Source organism: Corvus kubaryi, unplaced genomic scaffold (assembly GCF_017639235.1).
Source record: "Corvus kubaryi isolate FWS band 111438036 unplaced genomic scaffold, C.kubaryi_AGA036_p1.0 37398, whole genome shotgun sequence".
In the NCBI taxonomy this organism is placed as follows: domain Eukaryota; kingdom Metazoa; phylum Chordata; class Aves; order Passeriformes; family Corvidae; genus Corvus; species Corvus kubaryi.
Genome location: NW_024581137.1, coordinates 13,962,317 through 13,979,387, shown reverse-complemented (window position 1 = coordinate 13,979,387; position 17,071 = coordinate 13,962,317). Strand labels below are relative to the sequence as shown.

The window sequence follows — 17,071 nt, the reverse complement described above, 5'->3', positions numbered from 1 at the left end:
AGAAGGGGAGCGGGGGGGGGGGAGGGAGGGGGCAAAAGGCGATTGTGACTCTCTCCCTCCTACTTCCCATCCTGTTTAATTTGGAGTTTCGTTGCCTGGCGATTTTAATTTTTGTTTTTAATTTTTTTTTTTCTTTTAACGCACGGCACCAACTGTAGCGAAACTCCGTCCTCCCAAACGCTCGAGTCGCCGAGTCCGGGAGGCGCTCGGGTTGCTGTGGAAAATCGGCCCTGGCGCTGGGATGGGGCAGCCGCCGAGGCCGGCCCGCGGCTCATCCCGGCCCGTCGCTCATCCCGGAGCTCGGGGGAGCCCGGGAAGGTGGCGACGGGCCCCGCTCACGTCGGCGGAAACGCGCTCCCGCTCTGCCCTTGTAAATATTTGTCAGGAAGCAGTTGCCAAAGAAAAGTATCTCGTTATGCAATTTTTTTTTTTTTTTTTTTAATGGGAGAAGCGAGCTTCCCCCCCTCTCCCCAACACCTCCTCCTCCCCGCCCGCCCCTCGCTTCTTTAGCGAGTCGTAAAAAACAGGAAAATACGGATTGCACAAGGTTTTTTCGCGGCGTGTGAAGGCACGTCCGTGGCGGCCTCTTCTCGGCATGCTGGGGCTTGCATAGCAGAATGTTTTACAGACTTTTTGCGTGCACCGTCTTGCACTGGCAAAGTCTGTGTTTAACATTCCAGGATGGAAAAATACATTCACACCTCCCTCCACATGAAATAAGGACCGTATATACCAACGTGGCTATGGAAAACATCCGTTGCCAGCGAAAGATGGATATTATTTTGTTCCCCCCGCAGCATAAATTTGCTTTGGCACGAACTGATGTGGGGGGTTGAATTCTTGTTTTGCTTCGTGCAGCCTCTTGTCCCCCACCAGCCTCCAGTTTCTGCAGTTCTTGCAGCGGGGAGATGCGCGGTTCACAGAGGGGGTACCTTTACGCCTGGTTTTTTCCTCTGGTAATCCTGTTATAACAGGCTCTAAGTTTCTACTTAGGAAGTTGCACTTAAAGATTTGTTTTTTCCTCCGTTGATTTGTCAGTCACAGGTAGTGTTAGACTAAAGGAACTTCTTTCACAGTGCTGCTTGATTTTCACGTAAACTGCTTTCTTTTGAATTTGGAGCTTTTTAAAACAGGGGATTTCTCCTGGGCTGGGGCCGGAGAGGTTGGGAGAGTAATGTAAGGCTTACTGCATACAAGAGACAAGGTGGAACTGGAATGGATGACAGGGGGCCACAATCCAGTGGGGTAAGTGCAGGGGAGGGGTCCCAAGTGTGGGTTAGCTGTCACTACTCATATGACTTTGGAAAGGCAATGGTGTTAAAAAAAAATCGTATTTTCCTCTCTGCTCCCCCTGCCATCTCAGGGCATAGCAATCATCCACCCACCAGCCTCCCTCTGCAGTGGACAACATCTGGTGCCCACTAGTAAGAAAAAGAAATGTCACCTGGACAACCCTGAAGCTGGAGAATCAAGAAATGAGGCTTTCCTTGTCATGCTGTTTTCTCTTAGGACAGTTGCCCATTTTGACAGTACTGGTCAAAAGAAGGGCAAGAATGAGGGCAGCTGTCGGCAAGAGTTGGCAAAGAAAATTCTGCCAGATCAGGCCAGTGGACTGTGATTGTTCATCACCTTCCTGGGGAGTTATTTGGTGCAGCTATGAGCAGAAGGACCTTGTTCTTGACACCAGAAATTTGATCCCCATTTAAGATAAGAGCCAGAGAAAGTATTCCTGAAGATTGGCTTGAGCAATAAAAAAAAGAGAGAAGTGTGTGGGGGAAGAGTTAATTTCTTTGTCCACCTTCCTTTCTCAGCTGCCTTCTTCCACAACCTTGAGAAAATCTGCTCTGCCTCGGTTTCACCCTCTGTAAAATGGGAATAGTAATACTGACAGACCCCTCCTTTTAGATCCCTGGATCAAAGGTACTATATAAGTTCAAAGTGCTGTTTCTATAGGGCATTATTGCCAAATTCACTATAAGCAATTCCATTGGGTACTTGATAACAACAGTAGAATCAGCCGAACGCCCTTGATGCATTGCATGGTCCCAGATACCTTTCAGAGCCTCTTTGTGTGCCATCCCACCCCCTGAGGTCTGCAGGGATGGGGCTTTTGGAGCCTGGATTTTGCAGGAGCAGGAGGGGTATGGTCCATGTCTTTGCTTCTGGCCCCTGAACTGTGGACCGCTTTTCTTTTTGACCTGAGGAGGACAACTGGAACTAGCCCTTTTAAAAGCAGGTTTAAAACATGCAACTTATATATATATATATATATATATATATATATAAATTTCATAAGGCCTTTAGTACTTAATGCTTAACTCTTGTTGATTTTGGGATGCTTTACTTCTGCATGGGTTGTTGTAATTTTAATCTCTATTTGTTTCACTGCAAAGTGGTTAGGATACTTTTGCATCTAGACACATTGCTTATAGAAATTTGGTTCGTATCAGCTTTGCAATTTTTAGCTATTAGGTAGCTAAACATTTTCTAAAATTGCACTTTAAAAAACCCCAAACCCCTTCTCCAGAAAAACAAGTATCTTAATAGGTGAATTGCAGTTATGATTAACTTGTTGGTGTTCTTTCAATTGTAAAAATGTTTCTAAAATACATTTTGTATTTCTAATTTTTCTAAAATATAGTGTGTCAAGTTCCACTACCAAAACAAGGAGAGTAAATGTTATATGGGATATTACAGTGCAGGGCTTCATCAGTAAATTCACGAACAGTCCGGTTATTCTTCTTCTTCTACTTTTTTTTTCCTTTCCTCCCCAAGAAGCACTGACTGTGTCTATGCAGCTTCAGAAGTTTCCTCTGTGCTCTTTTATACTTTAATAGGTTTGTTTTGGTGTCAGTTCGCTAGAAGAATATGCTGCAGACATATTTTTTTCGAAAGGTCAAGCAGTCTCCTAACATGTCCATTGTGTATCCTTGCAGTAAGAAATCCTCAGTGCAAAGGAGAGCTTCATGGTTGAATTTTAAAAGATAATGATTTAAATCTTTTTGTTAACCCTTTTTTTTTTTTTTTTTTTTACATCCTTAGCACTGCTTTTGGAGAGTCAACTTTTAGTACGGTAAAACGTAGGAAGCCCATTAATTAAAAATAAGAAACAGCTAAAGGTAAACTTAGATGGTCACCTTTCCTTCTGAAATCCTGGCATTTAACTATGTTTGTAAGGAACATAGTAACAAATGAGTAGCCATGGTACTAATATGAGGACAAAGCAAAATTACCAATTACAGAAATATCTAGGGCTCTGGGCCTGAATCTTTGATTTCCCATATGGATCTTAAAAATGTATGCATAATTGGCTTCTAACTGTGCATGCTCTAGGAACATATTCAAGAATCAACTACAGATATTTTTTTCAGACACTGACTAAATATATATTCACTTGTCAGCAAAAAAATGCATCATTCTTGTCCTCTTAACCAGAAAGACAAAAAGTAAAGGAGTCTTCTTCCAGCGAAGTGAGGTTGTAGTATATTAAAAAAGTCACAGTCTCACTTTCATACAGGAGCGAAGAGGAGAAGAGACGGGGATGCTTGCAGTATTTAAACGCTCTTTGAGACACAGGACTAATCAATGTAACTTCTGCCTCATACTTGAGACTACATTTTACTAATACACATCAAGGTCTTTACTCTGTTAAAGTAAATAGCTATGCCATTCAGGCTCGGTTCCAGTGGAAAAAAATTGTTCTTTATGGACAAAGAAAAATAGAATTAGTCAACATAAAAATAGTGGTGAGATTTTACTTTTCTTGAAAATTATGCAAAAAAAAAGTGTGTGTATATACGGGTCATTTTGAAGGAAAGAAAGACCCTACAAATTAGTAATAAATTAGTGCAGAAGACAATGATCAAAAATCTTGTTAACTGGTTCAAATGACATAAATTGAAGTAGTCTGTAAATGTTGCTGCAAGCATCAGAAATAGAACTGTCATTGGGCACCAATTTGATTATTAAAAAAAGTTATTCTTTCCCTCTGTGTCCCTGTTTTGGATAAATGCAATATACCTTAATACTTCCTTCTTGAATTCAGTACACAGGAATTCCTACAACAGTTTATTTATCAGGTTTGTTTCAGAAACTAAGAAAAAGTCTCCAGCTGATTTAATAGCTGAGGCATTACTCATCAGAATATCTGATTACTGGCATATTAAGCAATGGAACAGACTAAACATGAAGCATTGCATCTCCCAATACATATATTTTAATTACTACTAGCCAAGAAAATATCAAGATGGCTTTATATTCGAAATGTAATGCATGATTATGTAAGCAAAAATCCACAATACTGATCAAAACGTTGTCATCATCGCGTCTATGGCAGCATTTAAGTTTTCATTTAAAATTTCTGTGAGCCTGTCTCTTAATGGTTATGGGTCTCACACTCCTCATTTAAAGCAATTGCAATGGTTGTGTTCAGGCACCCTGGCAGAAAAGACGTCCAAAAACATAGGAAGAAACAATAACAGTTGCAGAGGTGTGACACTGACCTCCTTCGTCCCTAATCAAACTCTGTCCACATGAAACCCCTCGTTTCCAAGAGTTGTAACCCTTTAATTTTCAATACTCTAAATATATAGCTGTACTCATATAGGAAGCTGTCTTTAAGAAGGTAGTTGATCTGTAATTTTGCCTTTTTCTTTCAATAGCTTTAGGCCAGATTTCCTTATTCCAAGTAATTGGCTCTAATATATAATCTTAAAACATAAGATAATAAATCATTAAGAGCCGATTTTTCTGTTCAGACCACTCTTTCTTAATTACCGTGCAGTCTGAAAATATGAGACTATCGGAGTAGTAGTTTCATTTGAACAAGGCTGCGCATGGATTAGGGCTTCAGAATTTCCTTATGCCGCAGAAAAATTCCCTCTCCCTTACTAGCTGAAAGCCCCGAGCAGCTGTAAACACCTCATGCTTTCTAGAGGCTTGGCTCCCCTAACGCAGCCCTGGTCATCTTACGAATCCACTGGTCAAATGAATTTCAATGACCAGTAATCAAAATTTTCCTTAAAGCCTGCAGCATGGAGGTTGTGGTGGTTGTAGCATTTCCGCAGTGATGGCAAGGAAGCGCTGCATTTCTTAATGTCTTGGTTCTCGATTTCTCAGCCGCGTGAGATATGGGTAACACCATACTCCAGGCATATTTACGGACACCGTTGGAGAAAGGGTAGGAGCGATGGAGACAACAGCTAGAAACTCCAACGCCACAACGCGATTACAGTATGTTTTCCTTTCCTTGTTCTTTCAATTCACAGTAAATTTCATTCCAGCTCTTAGAAATCATCATTCTTTCCCCCTTTTTATTTCAAAATGGTTGCATATTTTTCATTCACGAAAAGGTTAAAGGCGTTTCCCCATCGCAGGAGGGATTATCTTACCAGAGGATTCTGGGACTGCAGATGTATACTGCGGCAAAATCCTAAATTCATCGGCAAAAAAAAAATCATTTCCAGACCCCAGCTGCTAAAAATAATAGAATTATAGTAAATCATTGATAAGATTAAAACATAAAGCCATTTTTACGTTCCAAAGTGCTCTAAAACATGAGTCTTTTCTCTTAATTCATTTCTTAAATAATGCAAATTTTAAAGTAGCTTTTCTATCCCAAGCACGCAGCGCCATGAAATCGATAATTTTTGATCTTTTGGTTAGTAGGCAACATGGTGAGCTATTGCAGTGACTGCAGGCAGCAGACATGTTCTTGTCAGCTAAAAATTTTCATATTGTTTTTGAGTCCATGGAGATTTGCGGATGGGATACAGCCAGTTATAGCTTCAGCTTGCACTTTGCTGGGGGGACATAAACCAGCGCTGTTTTAGATGCTTGTATAGATATAGATATATGTTTTAAAAACAAGAAGCATTACTGGATTTTAAACAAAAAATTATGTAAAAAGAATGGCTGGTGTGATTATAATCGCATCATGCAGGGTCCACGGTTTCCATTTAGTGAAATTTCGCAGAGGGCAACTTCTTAAGAACATCCCTGCTGTGCAGAGTGAAAAGCATGAACAAACCAAAGACAGAATTCATCTGTGTTTATATTTTACAGACAATGAAAAACCTACTCTTTGTATGCCTTTTTTTCCACCTTATTATTTCACGAAAACTGCAGCATTTTCCCCGCCCCCACCCGAACACTCACCACCCCAGCACTGCGGTGTTCGGTCTTTCTTTCTTTCTTTTTTTCCATCTCTTCTTCTTTTTTGCTTTCACAAATTCTGCACGCGCCATCTTTGTCTATTGTTACTCTTTTCTAATTTCTCTTGCCCATTCTCTTTCAAATCAGCTAATAAACAGAAGGCTAAATGCCTGATCAATGCTTATGTCTTATATTCTCCCCATCTTTTTTCTTTCTGCGAAATAAAATTTAAAAAAAACCAAACCAACACCCCACGCCCCAAAATTTCTGTATTACCATAACCTGTTGTATACAGTGATGATAAAAAACATTATTAACATAATAGCAACAGCTGCAGCCTAAATAGAAGCTATGAGATAATAAATGTGCTACAACAAATTAATTTGCTGCAGGTGCTTGTGCTCTGAACTGCGTAACCCAAGCCATTTCAAGTCTGAATACAATTATTATTCCCCACACACGCTAAAACAAAGTGCAGAGCAAAATGTCCTGTTGTTATAAATATCTTGTCCCGTCCCCCGAACATTTTTACCATCAACAAAGAGTGGAAGAAAGGTTTTAAAACCTCACTAGAAAGCTGTGGCATTTAAAAATATTTAACAAGGCTTCAAGTCATGTCCAGGCTTGAAGAGATAATGTCTGTTTAGACATTAATTTGCACCTATTGTCTCTTAACCAGAGCTCTATAGGTAAGGACGCAGCAAGGTATTACATGCATGCAATTGGCAGGGCAGGGGCTGTAAACATCTCATTAGTAACAGATGCATATTTGTGTGTGTTGGCTCTTCCATTTGCTTCATTGCAGAGAAAAAAAAAATGTCTTTGCAATTTGGCTTGTATAATGAGCAGTGAACTAAGCAGGGATTTTTACTGGTTTTTTCTTCTGGTAAATGTAGTGTTTATGGAAGCCAGTTACTAGTTACCTTACAGGCATGTACCAGTAGCGTGTTGCAGCATTCTTCAGACTACAAAGATGGGAAGTTAGATGAAGCCAAGTGGTCTCTTTTCATTTGGGCACTGTGTTGTAAAAATTAACCACATGCTTCTTTCTTTATCTCCCGCCCCCCCCCCCTTTTTTTTACTGTTCACGGACCTAATTGTCTGACATTGGGTGAAAAGACAAAATAAGGGGCTCAGCTGTGCTGACTTTACTATCTTCTTTCATTGCCACAGCACACACACCGCTTTTTTTCTGTTTTCTTTTCACGTGTAATTAGAGAATTTGTGTGTTTTAAAAGATTGATTATTCTCGTAGAGTAACCTTGAAACGTTCCTTCTAGGATCATGAAAAAAAGTATCACGAGTATCCTAAGAGAACTAATCAAACAAATGTGTCACCCAGGACACTTGTCCCCTGTGTTTCAGCGCGGCATTGTGATGCTCAGAGGAGCCTGACGAAGCCCCCATGCCAAAGCGGGGCAGCCGCGGTGGTGCAGATGCAGAAGTGCACTGACACCCCACGCCTGTGCAACCCGCAGCAGCGGTGAGGAGCGCTTGCTCACATGAGGCGGCCTGGGGAGCTCAACTGGATTACTCATGAGCAAGTGTGACGTGGCACAACTCATCCCTAAGCTAGAATTTGCATGTCTCAAATCCCTTTTGGCCAACGAAGAAAATGTATAATCAGTTAAGCAAAGATGTATATATCACGCTGGTGAAAATGGTTTTGGTTTTAAGGCTGCTTTTGTATAAAACTCCTGTTTCGTTTTCTGCAGCTTCTTCATGTCTACTCCAGATATCTGATTTTTAAGTTATTAGTTGGGCTCAGCTTCAGTCTATGTCCATAGCAATTTTCTCAGAGTAACAACTAGGATATGAATTCCTAAAATTGAGGCATTCATCTCCATAATAGTTCATGCTAATGTGTCTCCCAGTCATCATCCAAGTGGCTAAATAGTATAGCATTTCTGCATATGAAGCACAGGGTAAAAATGCGCTTTCGCAAACTTCCTTGCAGGTATTTCCACAGCCCAGTCAGCGTCTCCTTTCTCCTAAGTAAAGCTGGTGCTACAAATGAGTGATGCTTTAGGCTCTTTCTCTCAGATTCCTGGTATCTTGCTTTTACAAGTCAGGGTGCTATTCGTGCTCTCAGAGGATGTCCATATTTTGCTGGCAGTTGATTTCAGTGAGGGAATTGGATCAACATTTCATAACCTGTACATCCATCTAACTGCTTCATGCTGCTGGAAGTACCCAAGCACTGCCTGGCTGAGGTTATCAGGACCACATCACACAGGGTAGGAAAATACAAATCAAAACTGGAGATCTGAGGCAGGACTGAAGGACAGGTTTTCAGGTTATTTAAGCAGCTAGTGGAGTATTCCATACCCTCCCTTGCTCCTGCTAGCAGGTGCTTTTGCAAATTTGCTGTCTGCCAAGTAAAAGTCCTTGCTTGGCATTCGTCAGGAAAACTCAGGGAAACTGTGGTTGACCTACGCCTACCCAGCAGAAATGCATGTGTTGGAGAGCAGCGACTTTGCACTACAAAACAGTACACAGTGGAAATCATGGGTGGCTTCATTAAGAAAGCACATGCATCCTGATGAATTAAATGGAGGGGGAGAGAAGGTACAACAAGCTGTTTATTTTCCATCATAAACCACTCCTCCCTCAGTAAAGAACAAAAATGTAGAAGAGGAGAAAAGCAGGTAGTTAAGTGTAGGATAACCTGTGCAAGGCAGGTAGTGTGACTGTCAACTTTGTATTGCTGTATGTATGACTGTAACAAAGTAGAGATTATTTTTTGTTCATGGGCTAATGTGACTCAAGATTAAGGTTTACTGTGAATGTTGAGTGTAAACCTAATCCTCACTGGTGCTGGGCACCCAATTAAGAAAGTATTTGTTGAGAGTTAAGGGAGGCCTGTGAGAGTATCCTCATTAAAAACTAACAAACAAACAAGCCCCAAACTGAGCAATTGCATTAGTGCTTTATCATATCTGGTAATATCTGCCCTCCTGAATAATTATAAATGACTGGTGTTTTTTACTTACCTCCTCTCGGTTTCTGCAACTTGTTCTTACACAGTTTCCATTTCTGCAAGCGTATTCTTTAGCACTAGAAATGTGAACACGAATGCATGAGTCTGAAGCTCTCTCCTGGGCTATGCTCATCCATAGATTCACCTGTTCACTGTTTGGGTTTGTACAATAATGTTTTGTTATTGTTTGGTGTCAATATTTGCTACTGGGCTGTCTCTGCCTTTTTTCTTCCACCCACCTTTCTCCCTGTGCACTGCCAGAGAAGTGTGATTTGAATGAAGCCATTCCAAGAGATATTGCCATTAACAGCAGCATCACTGGCTATAATTTGTCAGGCAACATCCATGGGGCTGGAGGGGAGACAGCATGTGGGGGTACTGCTACGTGTGCCCAGGGGTCCCTGCAGCCCACCCTGAGCCAGCTCACTTGCCATCCAGAGAGGGCTGTGCCACATCTCAGGGCACAGGTGCTGTATTGCTGGAGGTTTTTGAGCTGGGACATGGCTTTAGAATTTCTGAGCTCTTCTATTGCCCTTCTGCAGGGCTGGACAAATCAGGCTCTTGTTCTTCGCATCAGATTTCCTCTAGCACAAAGGGCTTGCAAAGTGTCTTTTGGTGAAGCTTTTAGATCTGGGCACCAAAACCTCTAGAGCAGGAGTAAGGAAAGGGCTCTGCCAACTTTGCCAACAGATTTATTTATCCCTGGTGCATGTGTGGGACAAAGATACTATGGTTTCTGTGAAGCCCTAAGTCAAAAGGCTGGGTTGGTAGCTATTTCCCCCTCATAAGCTTCTTCCTTTGGCTTCCCAGTCTTCCTCTGTTTGCCATTTGCCTTTCTCAACCATCAGGTTCTTGCTTCCCTTTAGAAGCCACATAACTTCTCAAATTTTTTTTTTTTTTGAAGCTGGTTAATACCACTGCACAGTGGAGCTGTTCTGCCACATAAACAACATGGTGAGGCTTCCTGATGTGGTGTGTGGTACTAAGAGACTCGAATATGGCTGAGCTTGTGCTGTGGAAAGAAGAAGGAGCTGATCAGGAGGTCTGTTGCTGGAGAGATCTGCAGTGTGAACAGGAAAAACCCAACAGGAGGAGGAGGGACATCGGCTGCCGGCACATCTCCTTTGAAGATCTCCACAACTCCAGGGAGGATCAGGTTGCCAGCAAACTCTCTCTTACCAAAACATCCTGCCCCTAAGAAAAGGAAAGTGGGGCACAGATTGCCAAGGGCCTTTTGTAGTCAACCCCTCACCCTGTGAGTCTCCCATCCTGCCACTGCCACCATGAAAGGTCATTTAACAGGGCAATAGTCCTTCTTAAGGCTGTGCTGCAGCTGCACTGAGTGGCAGGGGCACATTCCCCATTTATGTAACTCACTAACCTGCTTGTTGCATTTAGGATCCAAAGCATTTTTTGGTGGTGCTGGAAATAGCCAGCACCCGAGTTTTTATTTGCTTTCAAATCCATTTGTTTCTAACACGTTTTCACACCAGGTGACTAGCAAATTTCACCCATGTGTTGTTTTTTAAACTCTTGGGCTGCATAATTCAGTAAGTGACTGTACAAATTATATGGTCAAAGACAGGAGAGGGTATGATGTTCTAAACAGGTGAAAATGGGTGAAAATGTAAAAATAATGATTTTTTTTGGCATGAATTTTCAAAATAATGGAGGTTTGAGCAAGAAAAAAGAGAAGTTTTTGGCATGGGCACAGATAAATATGAGTTTCACGTTTTTGAAAAGTACAGATGATCTGAATCTATTCGTTATTTGAAATTCATATCTGGTCCTGTGCAAGAAGAGTAAAAACTGATACTGACTTTTAGGAATGTCCCTCAAGACCTTTATACACCTACATTCTGTTGCTTTCCCTTTCATCCTCTTGTCAGTCAATACTTAACCCTTTTGGATTCTGACCTTTTGGTAGTGTGAGGGCTCGGTATGGAGCTGATCAGATAGTTAAAAGGATATTCTTGCATATTTTCACAAATCAAAGAACCACACTTGACTTACTGTGATTTGTGAGTTATATTATTACAAATACACAGGAGCTTGTTCACTGAGGCACTGAGTCTCTCAAAATCTTCCCTAATTTTGCTTCACAAATGCCTATTTATTTGAAAATTCATCCCATATATTAATTATTTTTTATTCTTTCTTGGAATTGAGTCAGACGTTTAAAAAGCACCCCATATCAAATCAGCAAGTATAGAATTTTCCATGTGATTTGCACACTCATTAAGTCCCCCTAAACAGAGCAAACGGATTACAAGGCTTGTGAGTAAGCACTGACATAATTTTTAAAAATCCTCTAACCCAAATGGCACTAAATGTGTAAAATGACAACTAAACAAAAATATTTAACCATCTCTTCACATCTAAAACATTTCTTAGTTTGTACCAGTTTCAGGTTCATAGTAATATCCTTGACTGTCGCCGAGTTTCAGAAGTATAAGGAAATTGTTACAGAAAAGGTGACAATAACACGTCTTGTTGGAACTGAGAAACAAAATGAAGCAGCTGTACATCAGAGAGAAACTCTGAACCAAGAGACTGATAATGAGAGTGGCAAGTATTTTTTCTTGCTTATGGGTGGAAAAGCCAGGGAAATCTCTGTTTGAAGACAAAGCACATAGTAATGTGATCATAAAAATCTCCTAATGGGGGACTATGTGATGTTCTGTAAATGTATTCCTTTCAATACATCTACACACAGTCTTTCAAGGTTGCCTGAAATGGTACAGGGGATATGATAGCATCGGCATAGCTGGATGTGCGCAGAGCTGAGAATCCTGTTTTGTTATTATTGCATTATTTGTGTTGTTATTATTTAATCCATGTATTGCAGCAGCTGCTCAGAAACCCAGATAAAAAATATCACCCCATTTTTGCAAGGCAGTGTGCAGACATTGCCAAGGCAGTGTCTGTGCTCTGAAAAGCCTGCAATTGATGGAAACGGGTGACATTCAGAGGGTGGGGAGACAAGTACCATAATTATAGGTGGGGCTGGTAGTATTACCTGTTATTAAGGGCTTGCCTGACACTTCCCATTTTAAGACCTGTTTTTGGTGATTTGTATCTGCTTAGTAAACTTTAACCATTTGTCTTTCACTAGACTTCCGACCTTGGCTGCCAGTGCAGCTCAGTCATTATTAACAGACTGATTTATTTCATTTAGGTTTGGGGGATGGCAGGGTTGGGGCTGACAGAGAAAGCAGCAGCTTTAAAAAAATGCAAAAAAATTTTGTCATTGTGTCTGTCACTGTTTATCTGAAATAAGGACTCAAATATTATAATGTTACTGTTTCCTTCTATTCCCCCAGATGTCTGTCTGCATCCATCTCTGAGCTCTTGTCTCAGATTTGTCTTTCTGTTCTGCATTTGTACGGTATCTTACTCAGCTGAGTGCTGATCCATGACTGGTACACCTATAAGCAACAGAAGTCCCTTTTTCGGTTTAGCACAGAACCAGTGCTCTTGGAGGGGCAAAGAAATATTCCCTGTACAGAAATCCTTCACAGTCCCTTCCTTACTGATTGTGACTCTCGAATTACTTATCTTTCCCCTCAGAGTGCTGGAAAAGTTTCATATTCAAATATGAGTGACTTTTCTTGTCAACAACAGTTGCTTTTAGTAAATGTTTTTTTCTAAAAATAAGGAAGCTGGTTTTTAGGCTCTGCTTAAACAGAGACATGGTGCTGTTGGGGGATCAAGCTGAGCAAAAGATTATTCCTTCTACCTGTGTTTTTGGAATCAGCACATAGAGGAAGGGAATGAGCCACTGAGTTCATATTTCCACTGGAAGTGCAAAACAGAGGGCCAAGATTCATTAGGATTGTTATAATAAGTCAATATGACCTTTCTCTTTGTATTTTGCTTCCTTCAATTGACTTGAAATTGGACTAAGCAGCAAGCACTGTGTTCAAGACTTTTGAATTTCTTCAGCAAATGTCAATGTTTTCAACTGTGGGGGGATCATTGTTTCAATAGTGATTTTGATGTTACCCATAAAGCCTCACAGGTCATTTCATTCACCTCCTTTATAGTCAGTATTTTTCTCCCACTTTTAACTAAAGAGTTGACAAAATCTGACATTATTTGTTCTTTTAGAATAAATGCAAAAATCACTGGATTTGCATTACACCAAGTTTTTAACATTGTGCTTTCCATACCTGAAGCCCAATCCTGCAAACTGTTTCAGGCTCTTTTGCTTCTCTTTTAATTTTAAATATTAGCGATTTTTTCCCCCTGTGAACATCCCTGACATTTGCAGGAATTGTCCCTACATTTAACCAAGTCAATATTGGAAAAGTTTGTAAGCTGAATGTTTGAACCTGCCCCTGTTGGGATTAAAGATGTTTTCCTAAATGCAGACCTGTGTTCTCTTCTCGTAACCTGGTTATGGGCCATGTAATCTATGGCACACTTTTAGAATGTAATCATACGGAAAAATCCTCGACCAGAAAAAGCAACCAAACAACACTAGAGCACAACAAGCCACAAATGTGCTTTGAAATCCGAGTGTGGGAAGACCCAGGAGCAGGCAGTGCATCATGCAGAGGGCAAGTTTCTGTTGATTTTAGAAAACAAACAAAACCCAAAACAAACCACTACACCCTCTAACAAATCTGATTTTACCTAAGAACTTCATATGGCTGTGACTTGTGATTAATTTATTCTTGCCTTGATTAGCTTCCAGTGATGTCGTAAAATACATCCAGTCTACTACTACCCCAGTCTTTTAAAGGCAGCCCTGTCCTTGCTTAGAGGTCCACCAGCTGAAAAGGCAAAACTGACTGTTTTTCATTTTTTGGACCACACTTTTCACACATGCACATGCACTAAACTCCTGTGGGGGTCAATGGGAGTATATTATGCAGGGATTGAGAAGAGAATGTAGCCTGGCTTGCTGGTGTTTTTCCTAGGATCAGGTGGAGAGATGGTCTTTGCTGGCACCATGCCAGGCTCATGCCAGCTGCTGCAAGTGCATAGAATCACAGAATTGTTTAGGTTGGAAAAGATGGCAATAAACCTATTTCTACATGAAATAGTTTATTGCTAATAATTTCTGTCAGCTTCTAACCATTGGTGTGTGGGGGTTTTTTTACATAAGATGTTTACAAGAAGTTGGGGGGGGGGGGTGGTTTTGACCAGTGTTTTATTGTAGTGCTAATGGTTATCAGCTCCATCTGACTCATCCAGCCCAGAAACCAACTTACGTTCTTTTCTAATGATAAAAGCTAAAGTAGAAGATAAAATAAAGCTTATTTTCCTGAGCAGGTTGATTTTTTTCCTCCTATCTGGAATTAATGTGAACAAATTTCACAGTAAGACACAGAATCTGCAAAGACCCAGAGTAAAACCATTTGGGCTCTAGTTGTGTGCTGTTGGGAGGGGGCACCAAATGGTGACTGAACCTGCTAGGAGTCACAAGTCAAATGGTGACTGAACCTGCTAGGAGTCACAAGTCAAATGCTTTAGAAACCAACAGCCTTAAAGTGATGATCTCACCAGCGAATGCATTGATGCACTTTTGAAGATACATATTTGCCAAAGTACCTCCCTTGAGTCCTTCCAGTGAGATACAGTAACTACAGGTGTGGTGGAAGGTCCTGTGAATGTCCCTGGGAACATTAGACAATCTCAGACAAACTCTGTGCTACAACGCCTTTTTTTTTTTTCGTAAGAAAAAGAAGGAAAATAAGGAAAAATAAATGAGTGTCTGGTAACATATATCTGTATCACAAAGGAGGCATCCAAGTTGGCTCAGACCATCGGAGGGCCCTAAGGGCTGAATTGTTCATAAAAACCAAAACTTACCAGGAGCTGGTCTTTCCTCCGTGGCAAGGCTGAGAGGGATGGAAGAACCTGAATTTCTTGCTGATCCTTTCTGTGGCTAGACAGGTCTTCACCAGCAATCACATTACTTTCATGAGCTTGAAACCCACATTAACATTTTGAAATAACAAGCAAAAACTGTGTAAGCTTCCAAGCTTTCCAAAAGCCTATTTATAGCCTCATATACTCATTTACCAACAACTGAATTCCTATATACGCTGACATCCCCAGCTGATTTTATTAGGTGAGCCTCTGTTGGATCCCCAGCCCCAAATGACACTCCTCATTCTCGAGGGGCCTGCAGATAGTTGCATATTTGTACTCTTGCTCTCATCCAAAAAATATTTGCAAAAGACAAATTTTTGTTCAAGGGGAAAGTGCCGAATTTAATCGTGGTCTGTATGAAGGAAGAAAGTTGGCTTGATTTCTCCATTCAGGCTTGCCTGAAATCCTTATAATGCCCAGTAACATAGTATCACAAGGGAGTCGAATTCCTTTGGCACCTCACCTAGCATAGCCTATGGCTGTCCTCTGAAACAGCCAGTTGGAAAGAAAGGCAACAAAAACTCCTCTGATGCTCCTGTGGGGATGCCCCCTCTAAACCAAATTTTCTGAAATGGCAGAAGAGAGAGGAAAGATCAGAGAAGGCTTCATCATATTGTGGACTAAGAAACCAGAGGTGTTGCTGGGCTTAGCTCATCTAATGCTCTTCTAAAAGGAATCAGATCTCAAATTAAAAAATCTCTAGGGCCAGGGAACCCAGTAAAACCTTTGGGAGGTTCTTCTAGTAGTCAAACATCAGCACTTAAAGTCTAGTCTGAACTTGCCCAATTTCAACTTGCAGCTTCTGGTTGGTGTTACACCTCCATCTTCTGTACCACACAGCCCAGTATGAAGTTTTGTTCTTACAGGCTGATCAAATCCAGCCCTTCATTTTCCCAGCGATAAAGTGTCAGCCTTTTACTACATGAGGAAAATTTTTTGCACCTACTCTGCTTTACAGCTTATTAACACCCTTCTAGCCCACAGACACCAGGATGGGATGAACTGGCTGCATCTAGATTGTGCCTAAAATACTTACAAGGTGATGTGGTGGGCTAAACCTGTTTGGCTTGTTGGCCAGACTCACACATCACACAGCAGCCTCTGGGAAATCACAGCATGGAAGGCTGGTGTTCCTCACTGGGAGCCCATATGCTCTCAGCTGTTAGGTGCCCTTGGACATCCCAGGAGACAACCTCTGTACCCCAAAGTTGTCTCACCCTTGTGTTAAAGACTTGGTCTTTTGGCCACTACAACTCCTCAGGGATTGGGTATTCTCCATGACCAGGCTGTCATTACTTTCCAGGACAGAGTCAGATCCTATAATAACCTACTACAGTCATAGCTGCTTTACATCTTTATATTGGGGTGGATTAGAAAATGTGCTGTTTGCTTACTAATAGCTCAGCCTGCGTCAGTGACCTCTCTTCTGTCTTCACCCCCAGTCTTTGTGTCATCTGCTGAATTTCTTAGCAAGGATTTTATATTTTTTTCCTGGTCACTGAAAAAAAATGCAAAGTAAATCAGCTTTTTTTGTTGGCAGAAAGGGCCCATGGGACTGTCCCTTGCAACTTGTGGGCTCTTAAAAAAATGGGTTTCTTATTATATCAACCACAAACTTCCCCCAAAGGTAAACTGCCTAGGAAATGACTCCTATCAGTATCCCACTGGTATTCCAGAGCACAACTCTACTGCACAGGGAGAAGAGATTTACGCATATTGAATTCACTGTTACTACTTTGACAAATAGTGTAATCCTTCAGAGCTAGTTCCTGCATAATCACTTCTGTATGTTTTTACTGACCTTAGAAACAGAACTGGAGATAAGAATAGTTGAGAAGATGGAAGGCAGCTTACCAGACCCTTCTTTGCTCCAGGCTGATACAGACCGCCTGGAAACCCTTGAAAGATGTGCTTCAACTCCCAGTGTTTTCTTCAGCTTTGCAGTGACAAGGACACCCTTTTAAAGGTTTGGGTTAAAAGAGGGATGTGTTTTGCAGGAATGCAAAAGGAAGAATACGTATTTTTATTTTATGTAACAGTCCAAACAGATATCTC

General features: G+C 41.2%; 1 protein-coding gene and 1 long non-coding RNA gene across 2 annotated transcripts in view; both read left to right on the top strand.

Moving 5' to 3' along the window:
* The window catches only part of ULK4 (unc-51 like kinase 4), a 252,965-nt gene extending 239,460 nt beyond the window's left edge, over nt 1-13,505 (top strand). The window contains exon 37 of the mRNA XM_042044411.1: nt 10,038-13,505. Within this exon, the coding sequence (XP_041900345.1) occupies nt 10,038-10,101 (64 nt within the window). The 3' untranslated portion in view covers nt 10,102-13,505. The remainder of the gene's footprint in view (nt 1-10,037) is intronic.
* On the top strand, nt 37-6,327 carry LOC121672015. The gene is made up of 2 exons (XR_006018723.1): nt 37-370; nt 1,364-6,327. It is a non-coding gene; the product is annotated as an uncharacterized LOC121672015 (long non-coding RNA).
* Nucleotides 13,506-17,071: the final 3,566 nt, after the last annotated feature.